Source organism: Saimiri boliviensis, chromosome 1, assembly GCF_048565385.1.
Source record: "Saimiri boliviensis isolate mSaiBol1 chromosome 1, mSaiBol1.pri, whole genome shotgun sequence".
In the NCBI taxonomy this organism is placed as follows: domain Eukaryota; kingdom Metazoa; phylum Chordata; class Mammalia; order Primates; family Cebidae; genus Saimiri; species Saimiri boliviensis.
The window spans coordinates 241,656,724-241,679,966 of record NC_133449.1 but is presented as its reverse complement, the minus strand read 5'-3'; the positions used below and the strand labels follow the sequence as shown (position 1 = coordinate 241,679,966).

At 40.2% G+C, this 23,243-nt stretch overlaps 2 protein-coding genes across 7 annotated transcripts in view; one reads left to right on the top strand and one right to left on the bottom strand.

Moving 5' to 3' along the window:
- SGTB (small glutamine rich tetratricopeptide repeat co-chaperone beta) overlaps window positions 1–10,126 on the bottom strand; it is a 56,135-nt gene extending 46,009 nt beyond the window's left edge. Inside the window, exons 1-3 of one of the 2 annotated variants that reach the window (XM_010336572.3) lie at window positions 9,908–10,126; window positions 8,678–8,799; window positions 2,633–2,736 (exon numbers count right to left, since the gene is read on the bottom strand). In XM_010336572.3, coding sequence (XP_010334874.1) covers window positions 2,633–2,736; window positions 8,678–8,777 — 204 coding nt within the window. In that variant the 5' untranslated portion in view covers window positions 8,778–8,799; window positions 9,908–10,126. The remainder of the gene's footprint in view (window positions 1–2,632; window positions 2,737–8,677; window positions 8,800–9,907) is intronic. The other variant, XM_003925791.4, reaches the window with a different exon arrangement.
- Window positions 10,127–10,163: 37 nt separating this feature from the next.
- NLN (neurolysin) overlaps window positions 10,164–23,243 on the top strand; it is a 108,557-nt gene continuing 95,477 nt past the window's right edge. For 2 of the 5 annotated variants that reach the window (XM_010336569.3, XM_003925788.3), the window contains exon 1: window positions 10,165–10,383. In XM_010336569.3, coding sequence (XP_010334871.2) covers window positions 10,343–10,383 — 41 coding nt within the window. In that variant the 5' untranslated portion in view covers window positions 10,165–10,342. Of the gene's footprint in view, window positions 10,384–22,448; window positions 22,641–22,738; window positions 22,845–23,243 lie in introns of all 5 variants that reach the window. The other 3 variants (XM_074385362.1, XM_074385371.1, XM_010336568.3) reach the window with 3 other exon arrangements.

The window sequence follows — 23,243 nt, the reverse complement described above, 5'->3', positions numbered from 1 at the left end:
TTAAGCAATCCTTTTGCTTTTGCCTCCCAAAGTGCTGGGATTATAGGCATGAGCTACCACACTCAGTACTATGTACTGTATGTAAACTACATCCATCATTATCTTTGTCTTAATTAGCGTTTCCACAAAATTGATAGCTCTAACATCAGAAATATATTTTGAAAATTAGACATAAATATTCACAAGTACAAAATCACTGACAAAGTGTATGGGTCTTGTCCTTACTTTTTTAATCATTATCTACTAATCAGTTTTCCTAAACATAAATATTGGAATAAAAATATAGAAACAAAATGAAAACCTTCCTAAGTAGAGGTCACTACTTAAAACTGACTGTAGTTACTCAGAATCTAAATATAATTCAAAGACACATTACCATCCTACAGTACTTGGCTTTAGGATTTGTAGCTTAAATCTTCCAATAAGCCTAGGCAGTTTATACATGGGAAAAAGTGATTTAGGGGATCAGAAAAATAGCAATTGAAAAATAGATTATAATCTCTTCTGTCTTCCAAATTCTTCTGAATTATTTACTAAAATTGCCACCATTTTATACTTTGAAAACTAATTAGCATATTCATTGCATAAATTTGAGTTCACCATGTGGGGGCAAGAGCTACCTACTTTAAATAAACGGAATGAATCCACTTTATATATAAATTTAATTGGGGAAAAAAATAGAAAAGCAGTATTCTAAAAATAAAATGCCCAATATCACAACTAAGTACACTTGGTAAGACAAATAATTTCTTTAATTACAATAATCTTGATGCTATTTCAGATGAATTTTTCACTTTCTCTGCCATACTCTGTTAACAAACACATATGGAATAAAGCCATAGCTGTAAAATAAGACTACTAAAGAATTATGATACCACATATATCACAACTGCAGCTATACTATGCAGCCAGTTTCAATAAACTATATTTTAACAATAGTGAGCAACAAATTTCTTATAATTAAATGCAATTGGGGAGATACAGCAAAAAAAAAAAAGAAAAGAAAAAGCTTCATTCAAAATCCAAAGGGTATAAAAGTCAATTAAAGCTTCCTGAGAAGAAAAAAAAAAGTTCTAATATCTTTAGTACTAAGTCAATGGTGACATTAGCTAAAGAGTGAGCAAATCTAAGAGCTGCCTCAAGCATGGGCCTCGTACACCTGAGAGCAAAGAAGGTCTGCTTTAGCCATAACCATATCTAGCCACTCAAACAGGGTTCCCTGGGGGAGTTGCAGGCCCAAACAATGAAAGAACCACAGGCCACCTTCACCAAAGGGAAGAAAAAAGGAGTTCCCTGATGAGGAACAGAGATAAATTCACTATCTCCTTATAACTTGTCATATAATAAGTATTCATCTGTTTGATGAATTAATGTATAACTTCTTTACTTTTTTCTAAAGCATAAAAAAAGGGACTGGTTTACTGCCAGGTTGCCATCTTCATTGCAATTCTAACAACCTTTCCGACCAAGAAGTTCTAGAAATAGAGCCTGGAGGATCCAGCCAAGTGTTGTATTGTCAGCAATGTCCACTCCAGACTGAAGTGTGCAAGGTATGTTTCAGCCTCACTCCAGAATTCTTCATTATATACTGAAGCTCAAATATGGAGCTAGAAAACAAAAGGAACCCATGAGGCACCAAAATGTCATGAAGAAACATGTGGGGCCACATGTGGTGGTTTATGCCTATAATCTGAGCACTTTGGGAGGCCAAGGCAGGACGATGGCTTGAGCTCAAAAGTTCAAGATCAGCCTAGGCAACAAAGCGCACAAAGCAAGACCCTGTTACTACTAAAAAATATATATACATATATATAAACTGGGTGCTTTGGTGTGTGCTTGGAGTCCCATCTACTCACAAGTCTAAGGTGGGAGAATTGAGAACTGCTTGAGCCCAGGAGGTGGAGGCTGCTAATGAGCCATGATCACACCACTAGACTCCAAGCTGGGTGACAGAGCGAGACCTGCCTCAGAAAAATAAGAAACAGGTGGGAGGTCACTCATGTGTGGGAACCCTATACTCACTAAAACCTTAGCATTTTTCAGAGTCTTACGGTCTGTTCCCTGAAAAGGACAAAAACCCAAGACCATGTATAAACAGTCCCCAAGAGTAGGGATCAGAAAACTTGGATTTTCAGTCTTAGCTTTGTACATTGACCCTTAACCTTTCCCTGTTTTAAGGAGCCCCATCAATGGTCAAATTTGCTGCAATCTGCTTCAGAAATGATGATTCAATTCCAGAGGAATCTATTTCTGCCTGGCTGCTTTCTAGACATTAAAACTTTTTAAACCTATGTTCCATGTTTTAGGGAAACATCAATTCAGATGATGGAAATCAAAAAAATACTCAGTTCATTGAAATGACATTCAAGAAAAAAATACTCAGATACTATAAAGAACTTAAAAGTAGACTAATACATATCATTAAATATAAAAGAATAGTTATCAATATGAAAATCTAAAGCACATTAAATGAGTTAGCCCCAATTATATCCGTATAGACAGATTATTTACCTTATACACAGGAAGAAGTTAATTACTCATATATTTGGCCCCTCAACTATTAACAACCTATTAACATAAAATTGTAGTCATATTTATATCAGTTAATAATTAGAAAATAATAACAACATACCTTACAGAAGGAATTGGTGAACATTTCTGTCAAAGGCTGTGAAACTGCTAGGTGTGTATCTTCTGAGCTGACCTTAAAAACTGTCTCCAAGCACTGAATTGCAACTTGAAATAAATTTTAATAGTAAAAAACAATTAGCAACTTTAAAAAAGAAACAAGTTTTTTTTCTGATAGAACTGCAATGTATGGAAATTCAGTATTTATGATCACAGAACATAAGGAAAACATTGGTTCAGCTGCAAAGAAATTTCTGTTTATAGACCAGCTATTGAAAGAAAACACACTGATTTTCTTTCCTTCTTCCCCCTTCCCCTTCCCCTTCCCCTTTCCTTCCTTTCTTCCTTCCTAATTTTTTTTAGAGAAAAGGTTTCACTTTGTGGCCAGGCTGGAGTGCAGTGACACAATTATAGCTCACTATTGCCTTGACTTCCTGGGCTCAAGGGATGCCCCACCTCAGCTCCCCTAGTAACTGAGACTATAGGCATGAGCTACATGCTAACTTTTTAATTTTTTTTGCAGAGACAGGGTCTTGCCAGGTTGCCCAGGCTGGTCTCAAACTCCTGGGCTCAAGTGATCCCCTGTCTTGGCCTCACAAAGGAGTGGTTATTGATGACTTGCTCTTTCTTTCTGGCAGCCTTCAACAAGAATAGGATGTAATACATATATTGAGAAATTATATTATAGATGACATTTTTCCTTAAGTGAGGAATAAGAAATCAAGTTGTTGCCAGGTGTAGTGTCTCATGTCTATAATCCCAGCACTTTGGGAGGCTGAGTGAGCTATAATTGTTTTCCTTATGTTCTGTGATCATAAATACTGAATTTATGGTGCCTCCCAGGTGAAGCTATTCGCCTGCCTCAGCCTCCTGAGTAGCTGGGGTTACAGATGTGTGCCACCATGCCCATATAACTTTTGTATTTTTAGTAGAGAAAGATGTTGGCCAGGCTGTTCTCAAATTCCCAACCTCTGGCGATCCACCCACCTCAGCCTCCCAAAGTGCTGGGAATGCAGGCATGAGCCACCATGCCCAGCCCACAGCTGCAGGTTTAACAGAGAGTTCAGGGTAGGCTTTACTGAGAAAAGAGATTTGACAAAGACTTGAAGGAGACGGGAGTGCTACCATTATCTGTGAAGACCATTCCAGGCAGAAGAACCAGCCAGAGCAAAAGCCCTTAGGCAAGAGGATATGGTGCATTAATAAAGAGAAGCCAAAGAAGAAAGGGGAAGAGTAGGTGAATAATAGGTCACAGAAGTCAAATTATATAGATCCTTTAAACAATGAGTAAGTAACATGAGGAGTCATGAGGAGTCATGGTACTAAGTCATGTTTTGAGTAGATAAACGATAGAATCTGACACACTCTGTTCTTGAAGATCACCGGTGCCTGTTTGGAACAGCCAATGGAGGGGCAAGAATAGAAGCAGAAAGACCAGTTAGAGGCTATCCCACTAAAACAGTCAAGAAATAGTTCTATCCAGAGGTGATATCAGTGGAGTTGGTAAAAGATCTCAGACTCTGGACATATTTTGTAAGTGTAGCCAACAGGATTTATTGAATGATTGGTTATAGAGTACTAGAGAAAGAGAAGAGTCCAGAATGATACCCAGGTTGCTGGACTGAGCAACAGATAAGAGGAAGCTGACATAAACAGAGATAGGAAATTGCAAATAGAACAGATTTTTGGTGGGGGAATCAGAAGTTCGATTTTGGCAATGTTAAATTGGAGATGCCTATTAGACATGCAAGTGGAGATATCTCATAGGTACGTGGATATATAAGAAGACCTTCAGAAGAAAGGTCTGGGCTGGGGGCATACATTTGGGAAATAGCATATAAATAAGGGGTATTCAAGGCTAAGAAGCTGAATGATATCACCAAAGAAATAGGTAAAGATAATGAAGAGAAGAGGATCAAGCAGTGGACCCTGGGCATTCCAGGTCAGAGAAAAGAAGAGGAATCAGCAAAGAGGACAGAGAAGCAGCAAACAATCAGATAAGAAAGCCAAGAAAGTATGAGGTATGCTGGAAGCTAAGTGAATAAAATATACTGGAATTGGGGCAGGGGCGGTGAGGAAGTGACCATCAACATTATCAGTGGCAACTAATAACTCAGATGAAAGCTGAGTTATTTAGACCATTACATTAAACAACACAGAGATCACTAATGACCTTGATGAGAGCGGTATAGATTGAGAGATAGAGGCAAAGGCTAAATTGGAACGGGTTTAAGAAAGAATAGAAGGAGAGGGTTAGACAAAGCCAAGTATGGACAATTCTTTCAAATGGTTTTGCCGCAAAGAGAGACATACAATTAAGCAGTAATGGTTTGGGGGTAGAATGGCAAGAATAAACTATTTGCTGTTTGTTTTTGCTTTTTTTGAAGAAGGGAGAAATAATGATAAGTTCATATTATGACGGAAATGATCCAGCAGAATATAAACATGTTATAAGATGAAAAAAAACCAAAATAACTAGAGTGATATCCCGGAGTAGGTGAGACAGGTTGGGATCTAGTATAGCAGTAGAGGGGTTCCATTGAGAAAGGAACATGAATAGTTCATTGACGGTAATAGCTAATCAAACAGGCAGGCAGGCAGAGTATGGGGGTGCCGCCACACCCAGCTATTTTCTTATTATTTCTATTTTCTTGGTGGAATAGAAAGCAAGGTAATCAACTAAAAGTGAGGAAAGTGGAGGAGGTTTGAGAGTTTGAAAAGATGTGAGAAAGTGTTAAAATGTTCATCTAGGAAAATAAATGAATGAATGAACTTGGAACAGATAGTGTGATTGCCAGACAACATTAAAGGTCTGCTTTAAGTTCACAGTCTGAATTTAAAGTGGGACTAGTCAGCAAAGTTATGTGTTTTGCTCCATTTATATATGGCTACAAGAGTGGGTGTGAGTAGGTGGATACAGAGCAAGTGGAAAGTTGGATTTAAACGAAGTTGGGCTTTGCAAGAAAGGGAAGGAGATACAAGGGAATGATTATAATGATCAACCATGGAATTTAGGAGGAGTAAGAAGAGATGGGGGAAAAGGTGAGGGATGAACAGACTGCAGGTATTAGTTGGGTCAAGGAATTGCTGGAGTAGGGATTCTAGAGGGAATGAGCTTGGAAAGACAGGCAATAGTGATCAGGAAGTGAAATGTTTGGGATAGAATAGGGGAGGAATGCAATTCTGGTAATGATTAGGTCTCTGGAAGGCTTTCTTAATCTCTGCATACTGACATGTTAGATCAGGTAATTTCTTCTTGTCAGGGGCTGTCCTGTGCATTAGCAGCATCCATGGCCTCTACCCATTCGCTAGATGCCAATAATACCAGCCATCCCCCTCACCCAGTTGGTGAAAATCAGAATGTATCTGAATATTGCACAATCACCCCTGAGTTGAGAACACTGATCTAGGATATGATCAAGTGTTTGAGATCACTGGACGAGGTCAAGAACTGAGAGCTAGGGAACTAAAAGAATCATCTATTAGTATATTGCAATTGCCAAGATCTAAATAGAAGTAGTGCTAGAGAGAGTGACAGTGAGCAGGAACTACAGTTAGTCAAGCAATGAAGCAAATGTCAGTAGATGCCAATTTTTTTTTGAGAGAGAGAGTCTCTCTCTGTGGCCCAGATTGGAGTGCAGCAGCACAATCTCAGCTCACTGCAACCTCCGCCTCCTAGATTCAAGTGATTCGCCTGCCTCAGCCTCCTGAGTAGCTAAGACTATGGGCGTTCGCCACCATGCCCAGCTAATTTTTGTATTTTTAGTAGAGATGGGGTTTCACTATGTTGGCCAGGATGGTCTCAACCTCTTGACCTCGTGATCCGCCTGCCTCTGCCTCCCAAAGTGCTAAGAGAGTGGGTGACATATCTGATGGCAAGACAAAGCTGATGATACATTGCTTCACGGTAGTGGTAAAGCTGGTATTAGAACTGAGGCTTCTTTCCTAAGGCTTTAAAAAATGTCTAGAAGGTGGGCAGACACCTCCACATGATTTCATGTTCAATTAAATTAGACTCACAGAGTCAAAAATAGGGGTCAGTCAAAAACAATTGGCACCCTTTCTGACTGCCATATATAACAAACAGCTGAAGGCACATATTTTTGGCTGAATACCATCCTAAAAATAGGGCATAACATCTTGGTTTAAAAAAAAAAAAAACTCTCAATTTTCTTTCTGGCCCTTAAAAGTTTTATGCTGCCTTTGATTAGAAAAGAAGCATCTTTTCTTAAATGACTACATTTATCTGTTTGCTACAAAGCAATCATAACTAACGTTCTCCTTAGATATCAATCAACTCTATCTTCACAGAATCTAACCATCAAGGAGAACAAAAAAGACCTTAATATTCAATGGACTGATTGTAATGTTCTCCAACTGTGCATGACCTGCTCCTCTCACTGCCACCTGGAAAGACATCATCTAGCCAGACTGCAAGCAGATTTAGAGCAAATGCCCAATTTTTATCTCTACCTCCTAAAAGCATATTCACAGGGAAGGGCTTGCTGAAATTAATAGATGTGTCCTCTTTATAGGAGAAGCAGCTTCAAGATGGGAAATTTAAACTGTACTGTTATTTATTAAGTTCTTCCAAATGCACTTCATTGCAGTAATTAAGACTTTAGGGCTGGGAGGGGTGACTCACGCCTGTAATTCCAGTACTTTGGGAGGCCATGGTGAGTAGATCGATCACTTGAGCCCAGAGTTTGAGACCAGCCTGGGAAACACAGTGAAACCCTGTCTCTATAAAAAATACAAAACTTAGCCAGGCATGGTGGTGTGCTCCTGTAGTCCCAGCTACTTGGGAGGCTGAGGTGGGAGGATCGCTTGAGCCCAGCAGGTGGAGGCTGCAGTGAGCCGAGATCATGCCACTACACTCCAGCCTGGGTGACAGAGCCAAACACAGTCTCAAAAATAAATAAATAAACAAATAATAGACTTTAGGCCACAGGGACACCAGATTCACTGAACCTCCACAAGCCCATCTGCAGAATTCTACCTTGTCATGGTTGTACTGAATTTAAATTTAATAATACATAAACATGAAGAACAAAGATGGTGTCAGGGAAACACATGATGCTATCACCCATGTCCTGTTCAACTTTACAGATTACTGAATGCAATATTTAAAGTTAATGTAAAACACAGGTGAAATGCTCTCATTTCAAGTTCCAAATTAGGTGCTGGTCAGATCTCACTAGTGGTATAATTATTAGACTTTTACATGGTGCTATTACAATGACTCGGGTATTTTCATATATTATTTCTGAACTGGATGCTTTCCTATTAGGAAATGGAGACAATAAGATCTTCGGAGTAAGAACCAGGATTTAAATCTCAGTTTTGTCACATATCAGCTGTGTTATGTTATGCTATTTGACTTCATTTTATTTTTCTTTTCTTTTCGTTTTTTGAGACAGGGTCTCCCTTGTGGCCCAGGCTGGAGTATAGTGGTGCGATCTCAGCTCACTGCAGTCTCTGCCTCCCAGGTTCAAGACATAACAGGACATAACATCTTGGTTTAAAAAAAACTGGAGGAGGCCTGTCTCAGCTTCCCGAGTAGCTGGGACTATAGGCAAATGCCGCCATGCCTGGCTACTTTTAGTATTTTTAATAGAGACAGGATTTTCCATGATGCCACATCTGGTCTTGAACTCCTGATCCTAAATGATTTACCCACTTCAGCCTCACAAAGTGCTGGGATTATGGGCATGAGCCACCAAACCTGGCCCTGGTTTCATTTTCTCACTTGTCAAATGGGGGTAATACTAACATAACAGTTGCGGTGAAGAAATAATTGCCATAATATGAACAGCATACTTCTGATACATAGTATTTGTTCAATAAATGAATCCTCTTAATTTGTTATTAATGAAAACAAAACAAGCTTCTGAAAATGGAAATATGACAACCTTATAGTTAGGCCTATCTCGAAAGATCAAGAAAATATTCTGATCTTGTTACAATAAATCATCAAGTTGGGCTTACAGCTATTTTAGTCTTCATTTAGAATTATAATATAAATTGCACATAAAGAACAGATGCCTACCTTCCAAACTTTCTTGTTCATCTGAGGTGTAAGTATCCATCTGACTTTGTTCCCGTAAGAAACGAATAACTGCATAAACCAGACGCTTGACAGATGACATTTTAGAAGCTTAAACACTTTTCCTTGATAAGAAAAATGAAAACACTGAACTAAGTTAATTTTAAGGAATCAGTCAGGGAAGTCATAAATTACAAAGATTATATGGGTTATAAACTGCATTAAAGGTAAAAAACAAAACACAAAACTGTATGACCTCTCATCTTTTCTCTTTTTAAAGAGTCAGGAGAACACGAAGTACTGTGAAGGCAATAATATTACATATTTTCATTAATACCCAGTGGTATACGAGTATGTTAAATCTTACAATAAGTACAAATGTCTTCAAAACATGTACAGAATAAGCTTAGACTGTCACTGTATGTCTCACCATACAGAAATCCACTAAAGGCCTCAGTACTAAGTTGAGAAGCATTTCATACGGTTGACTAGCAGCTGATCTACACGAAGCATCTTCCTCTATTTCCTGGGATCTAAAAAAGGTATTAATAATGTACACTCTACCTACTTTAGTAGGTTGAGAGTTATTTGATGAGGAAATACATTCGCAAAAGGTTGTTCAACTGGTAAGTGTCGTTCTTAATAAAAATGGCATTTCTATTTAATCAGCAGACATGTCAGGAAATCGCTGCCCAAGTCGATGGATACTACAAGCCGACCGGCGCTCCATGCAGAGGCTGTGCTCTCGTGGACAGTCTGGAAGCTCCCGGTCATGTTCATTCACATGGAATACTATCGCATCCAAACAGTGGCGCAGGGCCAGCCGGCATTCATGGCTTATTTCCACTAAATGGCATCATCCATTTGCTCCCCAGGTTTCCTAATTCAAAGCCTGGGTGTGGTACCCGCCGCTATAATGTTTATTATTTGTGTGCTTATTTTAAAAGCGATGTCAGCCTCTAGGCCACGGGGTCACAAGCACTAAATAAGGCCCCAGGGCAGAAGGTGAAAACAGAATGGGGGGTAAAAGGGGTGCAAAGAGGGAAAGAGATGCCCAGCCTCGTCCAGGCTTCTCCCCCTTCCTCTCCCCAGAGCGCATCGAGCTCCCCCTCCATCCCGTCCTCCCTCGGGTACCCAGCCTCGCCTCGGCCCTGCCCGGAGTGCAATGGGAGCCGGGACGGGCCTCGGTCCGGGACAGCGGGAGGCGCACCCTTGCCAGAGAAGCCCCCTTACCAAGCAGAAGGATTTGAGACGACGGCTGCGGCCCCGTGGGGTTCCGTAGACCGGCCCGCCTGACCCCTGGTCCTCGGGGCTGGAGCGCGGCTCGGGATCGCAGCACTAGCGGCGGCGCGCAAACTTCCCCGGCCCCCACGCCGCCCCCAGAGCCCACCAGGCTATGCGCTAGCTCCGGCGGCAGGGTCTGGCCAGCACCGCCCCTGGGGCGGGGCCGGACGCGTGGGCCGGGGCGGGGCGCGGCGCGGGGCGGGGCCGGTGGGCGCCGGCGTGGGGTTGCCGCACGTGGGAGGGCGCTGGCCCGGCCGCCACCGCCGCCGTGGCCTCTGCAGCTAGGCCGACTCGTGACTCCCGGGCGCCCCGGCGCTGCCGCCCGCCTCCCCGCCCGGCGCCGGAGGACCACGCGCCTGCCGCCGCCAGCCTCTCGGCGCTCCCATGATCGCCCGGTGCCTTTCGGCTGTGCAAAGCCTCCGCAGGTACCTCCAGTGCGCGGGTTAACCTGGGCCGTGGGCAGGGTGGGGTCCTCCGCCGGGTGGTCCTGGGCACCCCGACCCAGCCCTTCCCGGCCGCGCCTCTCGGACGCTCCTGGGACGCACCCTCCCCGCAGCTTGCAAGGTAGACCCCGGGGAGGGACACCTGGCGCGGCCACCTGGGGCCACCTTTCCCGCCTCCGCTCCCTCGGTAGGGCGTCCATTCCCCTTTGTTTGGAACTTCCTCAGCCGCAGTCAGTGAGGCTGGTCACAGACGCGGCCCAAAATGAATGAGGATAGTCTGGCTAAGAAAATCATTTCACGTTTGCCCTCCATGCTGAACTGCAGACCTGTCATTAAAAGTGCCGCAGCTGTGGACTCAGAGAACAATTTCGTTTGCCCCTCGCGCCCATGATTAGCATTCCGATCGTTTACATCCACCCCACAGGAAACCTCTTTGGTTTTGTTGCTTATTTCCGTCCATGCTCTCTAACTTCCTTTTTATTTTCCTCCTCCCCGTAAAACAAACATTCTGCCTCTTGCTGGGGCAAATTGACTTGGCCCAAAATGGAGAAAATGATTGCTTGGACACGGCTTTGGGCAGCCTGAGCTGCTGCTTTGGATTGCTTCCTAGCCCTCTAACCACACCCCACTGCAAGCGGCCAGTAGCAAGATGGTGAGGGTATTAAATTCTTTGCACGGATGCACTGGATTTTGGAAACAATGCCGCCGCTATCCCCGTTTCCAAATCTGCCCAAAACTGTAAATCCAAATGAGGATTCAACAGGAAAAAGGAAACGTGCGCTTCTTGTTAGCGATCAACAAAACTACTTTCTAACATGTCAGCATTTGAGCTTTCTACAGTTCCCGCTTGCGCATTACCACTCATCTGTGTGGGAGCTTTGTGTTGCTCAGTGCATAGGTTAGGGAGCAGGCAGGCGACAGTTGTAATTACAAAGAGTTAATGTGATGATTTGTGACCATATTTCAGCCTGTCGTTTTTTGCTAGTCTCCAGGCTGCAAGCGATATTGCTGTCAAATGAAGCTATACCAAGAAATGAAGATCTTCACATAATGCAGGTGTGAGAAGAGGGAATAAATCTTCACATAAGAGCAATTCTCAAACTTTTTAGTCTTAGGACCCCTTTACCTCTCAAAAATTACCGAGGACCTAAGAGCTTCTGTCTGTATGGTATATCTGTCCATATTTACCATATTAGACATTAAAGCTGGAAAAATTTTAAAAGTAGTTGCTAATTTACAAAACGGTAATAAATGGGCTACATGTATAAATAATGTGTTTTTGTTGTTGTTGTTGTTGTTGTTGTTTTGAGACAGAGTTTCGCTCTTGTTACCCAGGCTGGAGTGCAATGGCGCGATCTCGGCTCACCGCAACCTCCGCCTCCTGGGTTCAGGCAATTCTCCTGCCTCAGCCTCCTGAGTAGCCGGGATTACAGGCACGCACCACCATGCCCAGCTACTTTTTTGTGTTTGTAGTAGAGACGGGGTTTCACCATGTTGACCAGGATGGTCTCGATCTCTCGACCTCGTGATCCACCCGCCTCGGCCTCCCAAAGTGCTGGGATTACAGGCTTGAGCCACCGCGCCCGGCTAAATAATGTTTTTAATGAAAAATAATTATTTTCGAAACCGTAACCCACATCAGTGAGAAGAGTACCATTGTGGGATTTTTTTTTCTTTTTAAAATTGTGGTAAGGTATAACAAAATTTACCATTTGAATAAATTTTAAGTGTACAATTCAGAGATACAGCCAACACCACTGTCCATCTCCAGAACTTTGTCATCATCCCAAACTGAAAAACTGCACCTATTATGCAATAACTGCCCGTTACCTCCTCTCTTAAGCCCTGGTTAATCATTATTTTTTCTCTATGAATTTGACTATTTCAGGTCCCTTATATAAGTAGAATTATACAACATTTGTCCTTTTGCATCTGGTTTATTTAGTATAGTATTTTTGTTTTTGTTTTTGTTTTTGTTTTTGAGACGGAGTTTCGCTCTTGTTACCCAGGCTGGAGTGCAATGGCGTGATCTCGGCTCACCGCAACCTCCGCCTCCTGGGTTCAGGCAATTCTCCTGTCTCAGCCTCCTGAGTAGCTGGGATTACAGGCACGCGCCACCATGCCCAGCTAGTTTTTTGTGTTTTTAGTAGAGACGGGGTTTCACCATGTTGACCAGGATGGTCTCGATCTCTTGACCTCGTGATCCACCCGCCTCGGCCTCCCAAAGTGCTGGGATTACAGGCTTGAGCCACCGTGCCCGGCCTTAGTATAGTATTTTTAAGGTTTGTTCGTGTTGAAGCATGTGTGAGGATTTCCTTTTTAAAACTGAATAATATTTCATTTATGTATATAACACATTTTGTTTAATTTGTCAGTGGGCATTTGGGTTGCTTCCACCTTTTAACTATTGTGAATACTACTACTATGATTATTAATGTGCACATATCTGCTTGAATCCCTGCTTTTAATTCTTTGGAATACTGTATATACCTAGAAGTGAAAATTGCTGAGTCATAGGATAGTATTACATTTAGTTTTTGAAACCATACTGTTTTCTTCAGTGGCTGTGCTAGTTTTACATTCCCATTGACAATACACAAGGATTCCAATATCTCCACATGGTCGTCAGCAATTATTTCTTGGTTTTGATAACAGTCATCCTAGGAGTGGCATTGTTTTGCATTTTTGCAAAACTAAAGTGTGACATAATAGAAGGTAACTGGATTCTTACATCTGCTTCTCCATTTAATCTGCTGCAGTTTCATTTTGGTTTAAGAAGACAAAGAAAATCCCACCTCACAATCATATGAAGTTGGAAAGAAGAAAATTTTAATAGCTTTTTAAAGATAATATGGATATTCTTTGATATCACATCAAAGTTTGACAAATGGTAGCTTAAGGGTTAGTTACAAAGTAGAATCTGAAACTATATCTGTACTTTTTTCACACTGTTAGATTAATATCCATTTGTGTACCTTACACTTTGAATGGATTTTTTATCCACGCCTGATTTTTTTAAACATGAAGCATAAGTCCTTTGGAAATTTTAGTGGTCCACTGTTACACAGTTCTTCCTCATATTGACATATTTCGTTACACAGTATCAAACAATCACTTTCCTTAATGTCTTCCCATTTCATCAGAAACTTCTTCAAGTATTGGGAAGCTATCAAGCTCACAGTGGCAGATAGGATTTTCCAAAGTTCTAGTTTTCACTTGAAAGCTAGAATTATATCATTGGCAACGCAAACTGTCAGTTGTTTGACTTGAAGTGACAATCTCACTTTGTTACATTTTTGACAGAATTTCTGTCACATACTTAAGTCTGAATAACCCGGGGTTTGTCTGTAATTAGTTTTTTTCTGGCAAAAATGGCGTTCTATGATCAAAAGCGATTTCAGCTCAAGGTTCAATCAGTTGCACAAGTGCTTTTGATGTGGGCAACCAAATCCTCTGGACAACTCTTATACTCAGGTACACAGCAGAAATGCTTTGTGTGTTCTTGGGCACATAAAAGTCAAGGGTAGAGATTTAATAAAACCCATACTTTTTACCATTTCATTACGGATATTCTAAAATGAAATTGACATTATTTTTAGCTTGAGTACGTGGCAATGAAAAATACAGCTACTAGTACAGTTTGGTACTGTTGCCTCAATTTGTGCTAAAGTACCAGCAATGTTATCCACCATTGCTTTTCACCATCAGTGCAAATGTTCACAGAGTAAAAAGGATAATGTCTTAGTATTATTATGAAAGATTTTTAACCTCACAGACTCTTCGAAAGGGTCTCAGTAACCCCTCCCCATACTTCTACCTTTAAGGTTTGTGGACTACATTTTGAGAACTGCTGATATGTGGTATTAGATTCTTGGTTTATGCATGGAAGAAAATAAATATACTAACAGCCAAAAAATTATTACCTTGTTAGAAGCTACCATAAATATATTAACTATTTTGTTACGTAAGAGTATATCTTGCAGTTAATCATCATATACAGTAGTCCTTAACCCAGGGCTTCCATGACTTAATCCCAGAATCTTCTCTGTTTTAAAATCAGTATCTCTAAAAGAGTTCATATTAGACAACATGGAGGACCCTCTGTTTTTCCTGTTTCCTCTTACACTTAGGAATTTATTTTAGTGTTATGGGAGTAACTAGGCTTTTGCCATAGTTTCCCTTGGGTTTTCTTGTTGGCAGAGCTGCTATACCCACTTCCCAAGGCCAGCTTGGCAGCCGGGATCATTGATGGGGGTGTTCAGCCAATTTCTTGGGAATTAAGTGGACTGAGAATCTGGAGTTTGGATTATAGTTGCTGTCCAATTCACTTTGTGATCTTAAAAAAAAATTACACCCTTGGACCTCTGTCAAGTTACTTATATATGTATGTATGAATGAATGAATGTATTTATTTTAGAGACAGGATCTCAATCTGTCATCCAGGCTGAAGTGCAGTGGGGTGTGATCATGGCTCACTGCAGTCTCAAACTCTGATTTCAAATAATCCTCCCTGCCTTAACCTCCCAAGTAGCTGGGACTGTAGGTGCTTACCACCGTGCCCAGCTAATTTTAAAAAGTTGTTTATAGAAATAGGATCTTGCTATGTTGCTGAGGCTGGTCTAGAATTCCTGGCTTCAAGTGATTCTCCCATCTCAGCCTCTAAAAGTGCTGAGATTACAGGTGTGTGCCATCATTCCTGGCCCAGGTTTCGTACATTGTAAGATGAAAAAAACTAGTCTAAATAATATCTCAGGCTTAAAAAAACAAAAACAAAAAACAACAACTATCTTGCCATAGCAAACCAGGAGAATTCCTCTTCCTACCTCAGTCAGATTACACGGCATGTGAGCAAAGCAAAGCCTAATGTCTACTATAGAACATGAGGATGAGTGACATGGTCAAATGAACAAGCGAGAAGGTTGACGCAACAATATTCAGCGGAAACAACAGCTGTAATAGCCTAGTTTCCTCTTTCAATTAAAAAAGACAGCTTGGTTTGTTTTTTGGTTTTTGTTTTTTTAAGACAGAGTCTCGCTCTGTCACCCAGGCTGGGATGCAGTGGCACAATCTCAGCCTACTGCAACATCTCTGTCTCCTGGGTTCAAACGATTATCCTGCCTCAAGCTCCCAAGTGGCTGGGATTACAGGTGCCCACCACCATGCCTGACTAATTTTTTGTATTTTTAGTAGAGGTGAGGTTTCACCATGTTGGCCTGGCTGGTCTTAAACTCCTGATCTCAAGTGATCTGCCCACCTCAGCCTCCCAAAGTGCTGGTATTATAAGCCTGAGCCACTGCACCTGGCCTAAAAAAGAGAATTTGGTTTTATTTAAATGACGACAACAATGCATGTTCATTATTGAAAATTTAGCAAATAATGACAAGCAAAAGAAAACATTAAACATATACATAATCCATACATCCCACACAGCCAATTGTTAACAGCTTTCAAAATGTCTTCTATGAACAGACTTTCTTTTTACAAATATGATATTTTTATGCCTTTATAATTTTTAATATAATACATCCTCTGTAATATAAATAGCTACAATATAATCCTTTTGGGGATGTATACAATTTGATTAATACATACCTTTAGATCCATATTTTCTCTATGAAAATAGAGATCTTTAAGGAACTGCAGTGTGACATGTCATACTTCAGTTTAAAATTTTTCTTTTCACTAAAGAATCAAAACTCTCATATGGTTTAGGAATCCCTATACAGTCTGACCCCTGTGTAGCTCTCCCAGCTTCCCCTCTCACTCAGTAAACTCAATGCTTCAGCCAGAGAGTTTATGTCCTTATCTCCTGGCTTTAAATTAACACAAGCTGATCCCTTATTTGGAACATTATTTTCTTTCCCTCCCATTTCCAGAGCCTAATACTTATTCGTTTATCTTAAGAGTTATTATGAAATATACACAAAAATGTAATGCATATACATATGTAGATGTGATTAAAAGGGTGAAAAATGTATATGTAAAATGATATTCCCAGTATGAAAAATGTATATATAAAATGATATTTCTAGTACCTTTGAAGTTCCTTGAGTGCCCCTCTTTAACCATATCCCTTTCCTTATACCAGAGATAACCACAATCTTGAAATTTGTAATCGTTGTCCTCTTTTCTTTATAAATGTCACAACAAATGTTTATTTCCCTAAACAACGTATGATTTAGTTTTGTGTAATGAAACTAGTTTCACATGGCTGTGATTCATTTTTACTGTTTTTAGATATTTCATTGTGTGACTATTACAAAAATTTACTATTTATTTTGTCAATGATTATTTGGGTTTCCATTTTCTTGCTATTACAAGCAATATTACTATGAATATCCTTATAATGTCTCCTGATACATGTGTGAGAGTATGAATTTAAGAGAAAAATTACTAGGTTGTAAGAGGTACATTTTCAACTATGCCAAATAATGCCCAGTTCTTTTTCCAAAGTGGTTATACTAATTTACTTCTTCTCTCCATATAGTATTCATGAGTAGCCATTGATCCACTGTCCTCAGCAGTTCTTGGTGTTGTCAGGCCTTTTGCCAGTCCAATAGTTGTAAAATGGCATTACTTGGCTTTTATATATATTTCTATGTTTACTACTGAGTTAGAACATGCTTTCTTGTTTCTTTGCCATTTGTATTTTATGCCTGTTTATGTCTTTTGCCCATTTTCCTATTGATATTGAATTTAAGCTCTACAGTATTTATATATTCTGGATATTATACACTTGTTTTCCAATATTCAAAAAATATGGTTAGGCATGGTGGCCCACGCCTGTAATCTGAACACTTTGGGAGGCTGAGGCAGAAGCATTGCTTGAGCTCAGAAGTTTGACACCAGCCTAGGCAAATAGGGACACCCTGTATCTACAAAACATTTAAAAAATTAGTGGAGTGTAGTGACATTTACCTATGGTCCCAACTACTTCGGAGGCTGAGGTGGGAGGATTGCTTGAGCCTGAGAGGTTGAAGCTGCAATGAGCAATGATCATGCCACTGCACTCCAGCCTATGTGACAGAGGGAGACTCTGTCTCCAAAAAATATATGTATACTTAATCTGTGTGAGCCATTGAGCTAAACTCTGGAATACAACTATGGACAAGACAGAAACAACTCCTGTCCTCATGAGTTTTTCTCCTCACTCTAAGGGAGTCAAAAAGTAAACAAACTCTGAAATAGATTGTGAAAAGTACTATCAGTATCATCTAGCTTTGTACTGAGGGTGAAGTTACCAGACCCCTACTAAATTATTTCCCTCTGGATCCTGTATTAATACTTCCGTAGTATAAACATTTTTTTTTTTTTTTTTGAGACAGAGTTTCGCTCTTGTTACCCAGGCTGGAGTGCAATGGCGCGATCTCGGCTCACCGCAACCTCCGCCTCCTGGGTTCAGGCAATTCTCCTGCCTCAGCCTCCTGAGTAGCTGGGATTACAGGCACACGCCACCATGCCCAGCTGATTTTTTGTATTTTTAGTAGAGACGGGGTTTCACCATGTTGACCAGGATGGTCTCGAACTCTCGACCTCGTGATCCACCCGCCTCGGCCTCCCAAAGTGCTGGGATTACAGGCTTGAACCACCGCGCCCGTCTAAACATTATTATTAATAGTGTTTGTCTTCATCACTAGATGACAAGTTTTCTGAAATCAGCAGCCTATTTTTTTGTTTTTCATTTCTGTACCTCCACTACTTAACATGGTCATTACATAATGGATGCTAAATAAATGTATTCATTGAATGGATGAATGAAAATATGTCATTATTAAAAACAACTGAAAATTCAGTGTTCACTACTGGTATCTAGGGAGTATAGGCCTAGATTTATTATTTTGATAGTGACAATTATAGTTATAACTTTCCATAGAAAGTAGATATTTCAAGCCCTATATGAAGTAGCTGGTTGCAATTTTTTTCATGCAAAAAACCATTTGCCTATGTCTACATGTTAGGTAAGCCAATTTAGATCTAGTTGTTTTATACCAAAGTTATTTACAGAAGAAAAATAGACCTAGTTGTATTATCAAAAAATTAGAGTTGGCTGGGCACAGTGGTTTACCACTGTAATCTCAGCACTTTGGGAGGATGAAACAGGTGGATCACTTGAGCTCAGGTGCCCAAGATCAGCTTGGGCAACATGACAAAGCCCTGTCTTTACAAAAAATACAAAAAAACATGCTACCATGTAGGCGTGGTAGCATGCTCCTGTAGTCCTAGCTACTTGGGAGGCTGAAGTAGGAGAACTGCTTCATCCCGGGAGGTCAAGACTGCACTGAGCTATGTTCATGCCACTGTGCTCCAGCCTGTTTGACAGAGCAAGACTCTGTCTCCAAAAAAAAAAAGCCAGAATTACAGAGTTGAGTACTTTGTGATATAAACTAACTGTCAGGGCTATACTTAACCAGCAAATACACAAGAATATTGAGTATATATTATAGTATGAGGCATAGGAGAAGCCATATATTAAAAGGCATTAGCCAGGCATGGTGGCTCCCACCTGTAATCCCAACACTTTAGGAGACTGAGACAGGAGGATTGCTCGAGCCCAGGAGTTCAAGACCAGCCTGGGCAATGAAGTGAGACTCCCATCTCTACCAACAAACAAGCAACAAAATTAGCCAGTCATGGTGGCATGCACCTGTGGTCCAGCCTGGACAACAGAGTGAGACTGTATCTTTAAAAAATTTAAAAAAAAAAAGCAAAAAACAAATAAAACACAAGGCATGACTTTTAATATTTCATTGTCATGACTGGGAGGATTCAGTCACTTGGTAGGTCTGGAGAGTAATGCTCTTATTAATTCATATGCTGGGAGCAAAGCTCTTCTGATATGTTGGCCTGGATATGAAAAAATTGAAGGAGGTGCTAATCTCTGAAATACTGGGTCAGAAGCAGCCAAGCTGGAAGAACAGAAGGCAAGCTTCCCTTGGGTGGACCTGGTATCAGCTCATGACAGAAGTCAGACTCTGGACATTGATGACTTGGAAGTTACTTGGGACTGGGGAGTACAGCTACTGGGCAGGGCATAATCCTTAGAGTAGCAGACATAACTTCTTGGTCAGACCAAGAAAGAAGTGATAATGCAGCTTTCCCTACCTGGTGGATAAAGTACCCAGCAGAATCCAAAGAAGCCGTGATCGCAATTTCATATCCTGGATTGCATTTCATGCCTGCTATAAAAATCTAGCACTCTGTGCCGTAAGTACTATGCTCTTCTAACTGCACAGAAGTAGCTGAAGGGAAGTAAAAACAAGAAAAACTTTCTTAGAATGGCAAAACGGGCCCAAAGATACTCAGTAAGTTGTATAACTGCTCATCAAAAATGTTTTTAGTGAACTGAAAATAGTAAAGTTACAGAAATGGTGTGTAGTGGAATACAGCTGATTGAAACCATATAAGGAGCTTATATGTAAGCTTGAAATCATCATTCTGTCATGCCATAAATAATAACTGAGTACTATATGCAGGAGACTATGCTAAATATTACAAAGATAGATATATAAGGAAAATTTAGATTCTGTTTGCAAGGCACTTAGGTTAGTATTATTTGCTGACATTTTATACTCCATTTTCTATGAAAATTAATTTGTGACTACTTACCTAAAAATATATACATATAGTATATTATATACATGTGTGTACATATATATACACATGTGTGTGTACATATATACACATATATATGAAATAATGTAAAGAGCAAAGAATGTTAGGCCAAAAAATTGAAGGAACTTTAGGATTAGTCTAGTTGCTTTCATTAAGTGTTGAATTTCACTATGAGCTTTTTGGCAGTAAAGGCAAAGGGAAAACATTGTTAAGAATTGTCATGAACAAAGATTTTTCTGATACTGTGTGTAAGATAAATTTATCATGTGGATCCATTGCACAGGGGAAATTGAGTAATGCAATGAATCATAGCCTCAAGAACACTACTTATGTAGTAAATGCAGAAGTAGACGTCATAGGGCTGTTTCTTATTTTGATTATTTGTTAAAAGGCCACCTGGCCATGGTGGCTCACGCCTGTAATCCCAGCACCTTGGGAAGCCAAGGTGAACAGATTACTTGAGCTCACGAGTTCAAGACCAGCCTGGGCAACATAGTGAGACTCCATCTCTACGAAAAATGTAAAAAGCCAGATGTAGTGGCACACTTCAGTGGAGGCTGAAGTGAGAGGATTGATTAAGCCCAGGAGGCAAAAGTTACAGTGAGACGTGATTGCACCACTGCACTCCAGCCTGGGCAGCAGAGCAAGATCCTGTTTCAAAAATGAAATAAAGAAAAAAATACAATATATTATTAACTATAATCCTCATGTAGTGCAGTAGATCTTTTGAACTCATTCTTTCTATCTAATTGAAATTTTGTATTTCTTGACCAGCATCTCTTCAACTCCCTCCTCACACTCACAATCACCCCAGCTCCTGGTAACCACCATTCTACCTTTTTTTTCCTTCTGCCTCCCAGGTTCAGTGATTCTCCTGCTTCAGCCTCCTAAATAGCTGGGATCACAGGCACACACAACCACACCAAGCTAATTTTTGCATTTTTGGTAGAGACAGGGTTTCACCATGTTGGCTAGGCTGGTCTCAAACTCCTGACTTCAGGTGATCTGCCCGCCTCTGCCTCCCAAAGTGCTGGGATTACAGACGTGAGCCACCACACCTGACCAATTCTACTTTCTATAGTACTTCTATGACATCAACTTTTTTACATTCTACATATGAGTGAAATCATGCAATACGTGTCTTTCTGTTGCTGGCTTATTTCATTTAATAGTGTTCATCAGGTTCATCCATGTTGTCACAATGACAGGATTTCCTTTTATATGGCTGAATAATATTTTGTTGTGTATGTATACCACATTTTCTATATTCATTTGTCAGCTGATGGAAACTTGATTCCATATATTATCTATTGTGAATAATATGTAGCAAGTGTGAGAGTGCAGATATTGCTTACATATACTCATTTCATTTCTTAAAGATGTATACCCAGTAGTGGGATTATTAGATTTTATAGTAGTTCTATTTTTAGTATTTTGAGAAACCTCCATATTATTTTCTATAATGACTGTATGAATTCATATTCTTACCAACAGTGTGTGAGGGTTCCCTTTCTCCACCAAAGACTTGCTATCTCTGGTCTTCTCGATAATAGCTATTTTAACAGGTGTGAGATGATGTCTCATTGTGGTTTTAATTTGCATTTCCCTAATGTCAATGTTGAGCATTTTTTTCCATATACCTATTCGCCATTTATATGTCATCTTTTGAGAAGTGTCTATTCGAGTCCTTTGCCCATTTTTTAATGGGGTGGTTTTCTTGCTATTGAGTTTATTGAGTTACTTATGTATTTTGGATGTTAACCCCTTATCAGATATATAGTTTGCAAATATTTTCTCCCATTCTGTAGGTTGTCTCTTCATTCTGTTTATTGTTTCCCTTGCCGTGCTTATTATTTTGATGTAATCCCATTTGTCTAATTTTGCTTTTGTTGACTCTGCTTTTGGGGTCATATTAAAAATATCATTGCCCACACTACTGTTACGGAGCTTTTCCCATATATTTTCTGTCTTAGTTCATTTTCTGTTGCTGAATGCCTGAGGCTAGGTAATTTATAAAGAAAAGAAATTTATTATTTACAGTTCTGGAAGCTGGGAAGTACAAGGTCAAGGGGCTGCATCTGGTGACGGTCTTCTCAGTGTGTCATAACATGGTGGAGGACATCACCTGGCGAGTGGGGCACACTGAGAACCAAACTGGTTCCTATGACAGATCTACTCTTCTGATAACTAACCCACTCCTGTTAATCCCCATCAATCCATCAATTCACCCACTAATTCATGAATGGATTAATCCATTTATGAAGGCAAAGCCCTTATGGCCCAATCTTCTCTTAACAGTTCCACCTCAATACTGTTACACTGAGGATTCAATTTCAACACAAGTTTCACATGGGACAAGCATTTAAACTTTAACAGTTTTCTTCTAGTAGTTTCAGTTTAGGATCTTATTATTTATGTCTTTCATCCATTTTCAGTGATTTTTGTCCATGGGATGAGATGAGGGCCTAATTTTATTCATCTGCATGTGGATCTCCAGTTTTCCCAGCATCATTCGCTGAAGACTGTCTTTTCTCCATTGTGTGTTCCTGACATCTTTGTCAAAAATCGGGTGGCCATAAATGTGTGGATTTATTTCTGGGCTTTCTAGGCTGTTCCATCAGCTGTGTGTAAGTTTTTAATGACAGTACCATGCTGTTTGGTTACTGTAGCTTTATAATATATATATAAAAAACATATGTGTAATTTTTTTTTTTTTTTTTCTGAGATGGAGTCTCACTCTGTCGCCTAGGCTGGAGTGCAGTGGCACGATCTTGGCTCACTGCAACCTTTCCCTCCCGGGTACAAGAGATTCTCCTGCTTTAGCCACCCAGGTAAGTAACTGGGATTACAGGCATGTGCCACCACATCCAGCTAATTTTGTATTTTTAGTAGAGATAGAGTTTCACCAGTTGGCCAGGCTGGTCTTGAACTCTTAACCTCAAGTGATCTGCCCGCCTTGGCCTCTCAAAATACTGGGATTACAGGCATGAGCCACTGTGCCCAGCCTTTGCAATATATTTTGAAGTCAGGTAATATGATACCTCCAGCTTTATTCTTTTTGCTCAAAATCACTTTGGTTATTTGAAGCCTTTTGTGGTTTCATACAAATTTTGAGATTATTTTTCTATTTTTGTGAAGAATGTCATTGGTATTTTGATAGGGATTGCATTCAATCTGTAGATCACTTTGTGAATTTTTTTCAAAAACATAATGACAATACCATTGTCACA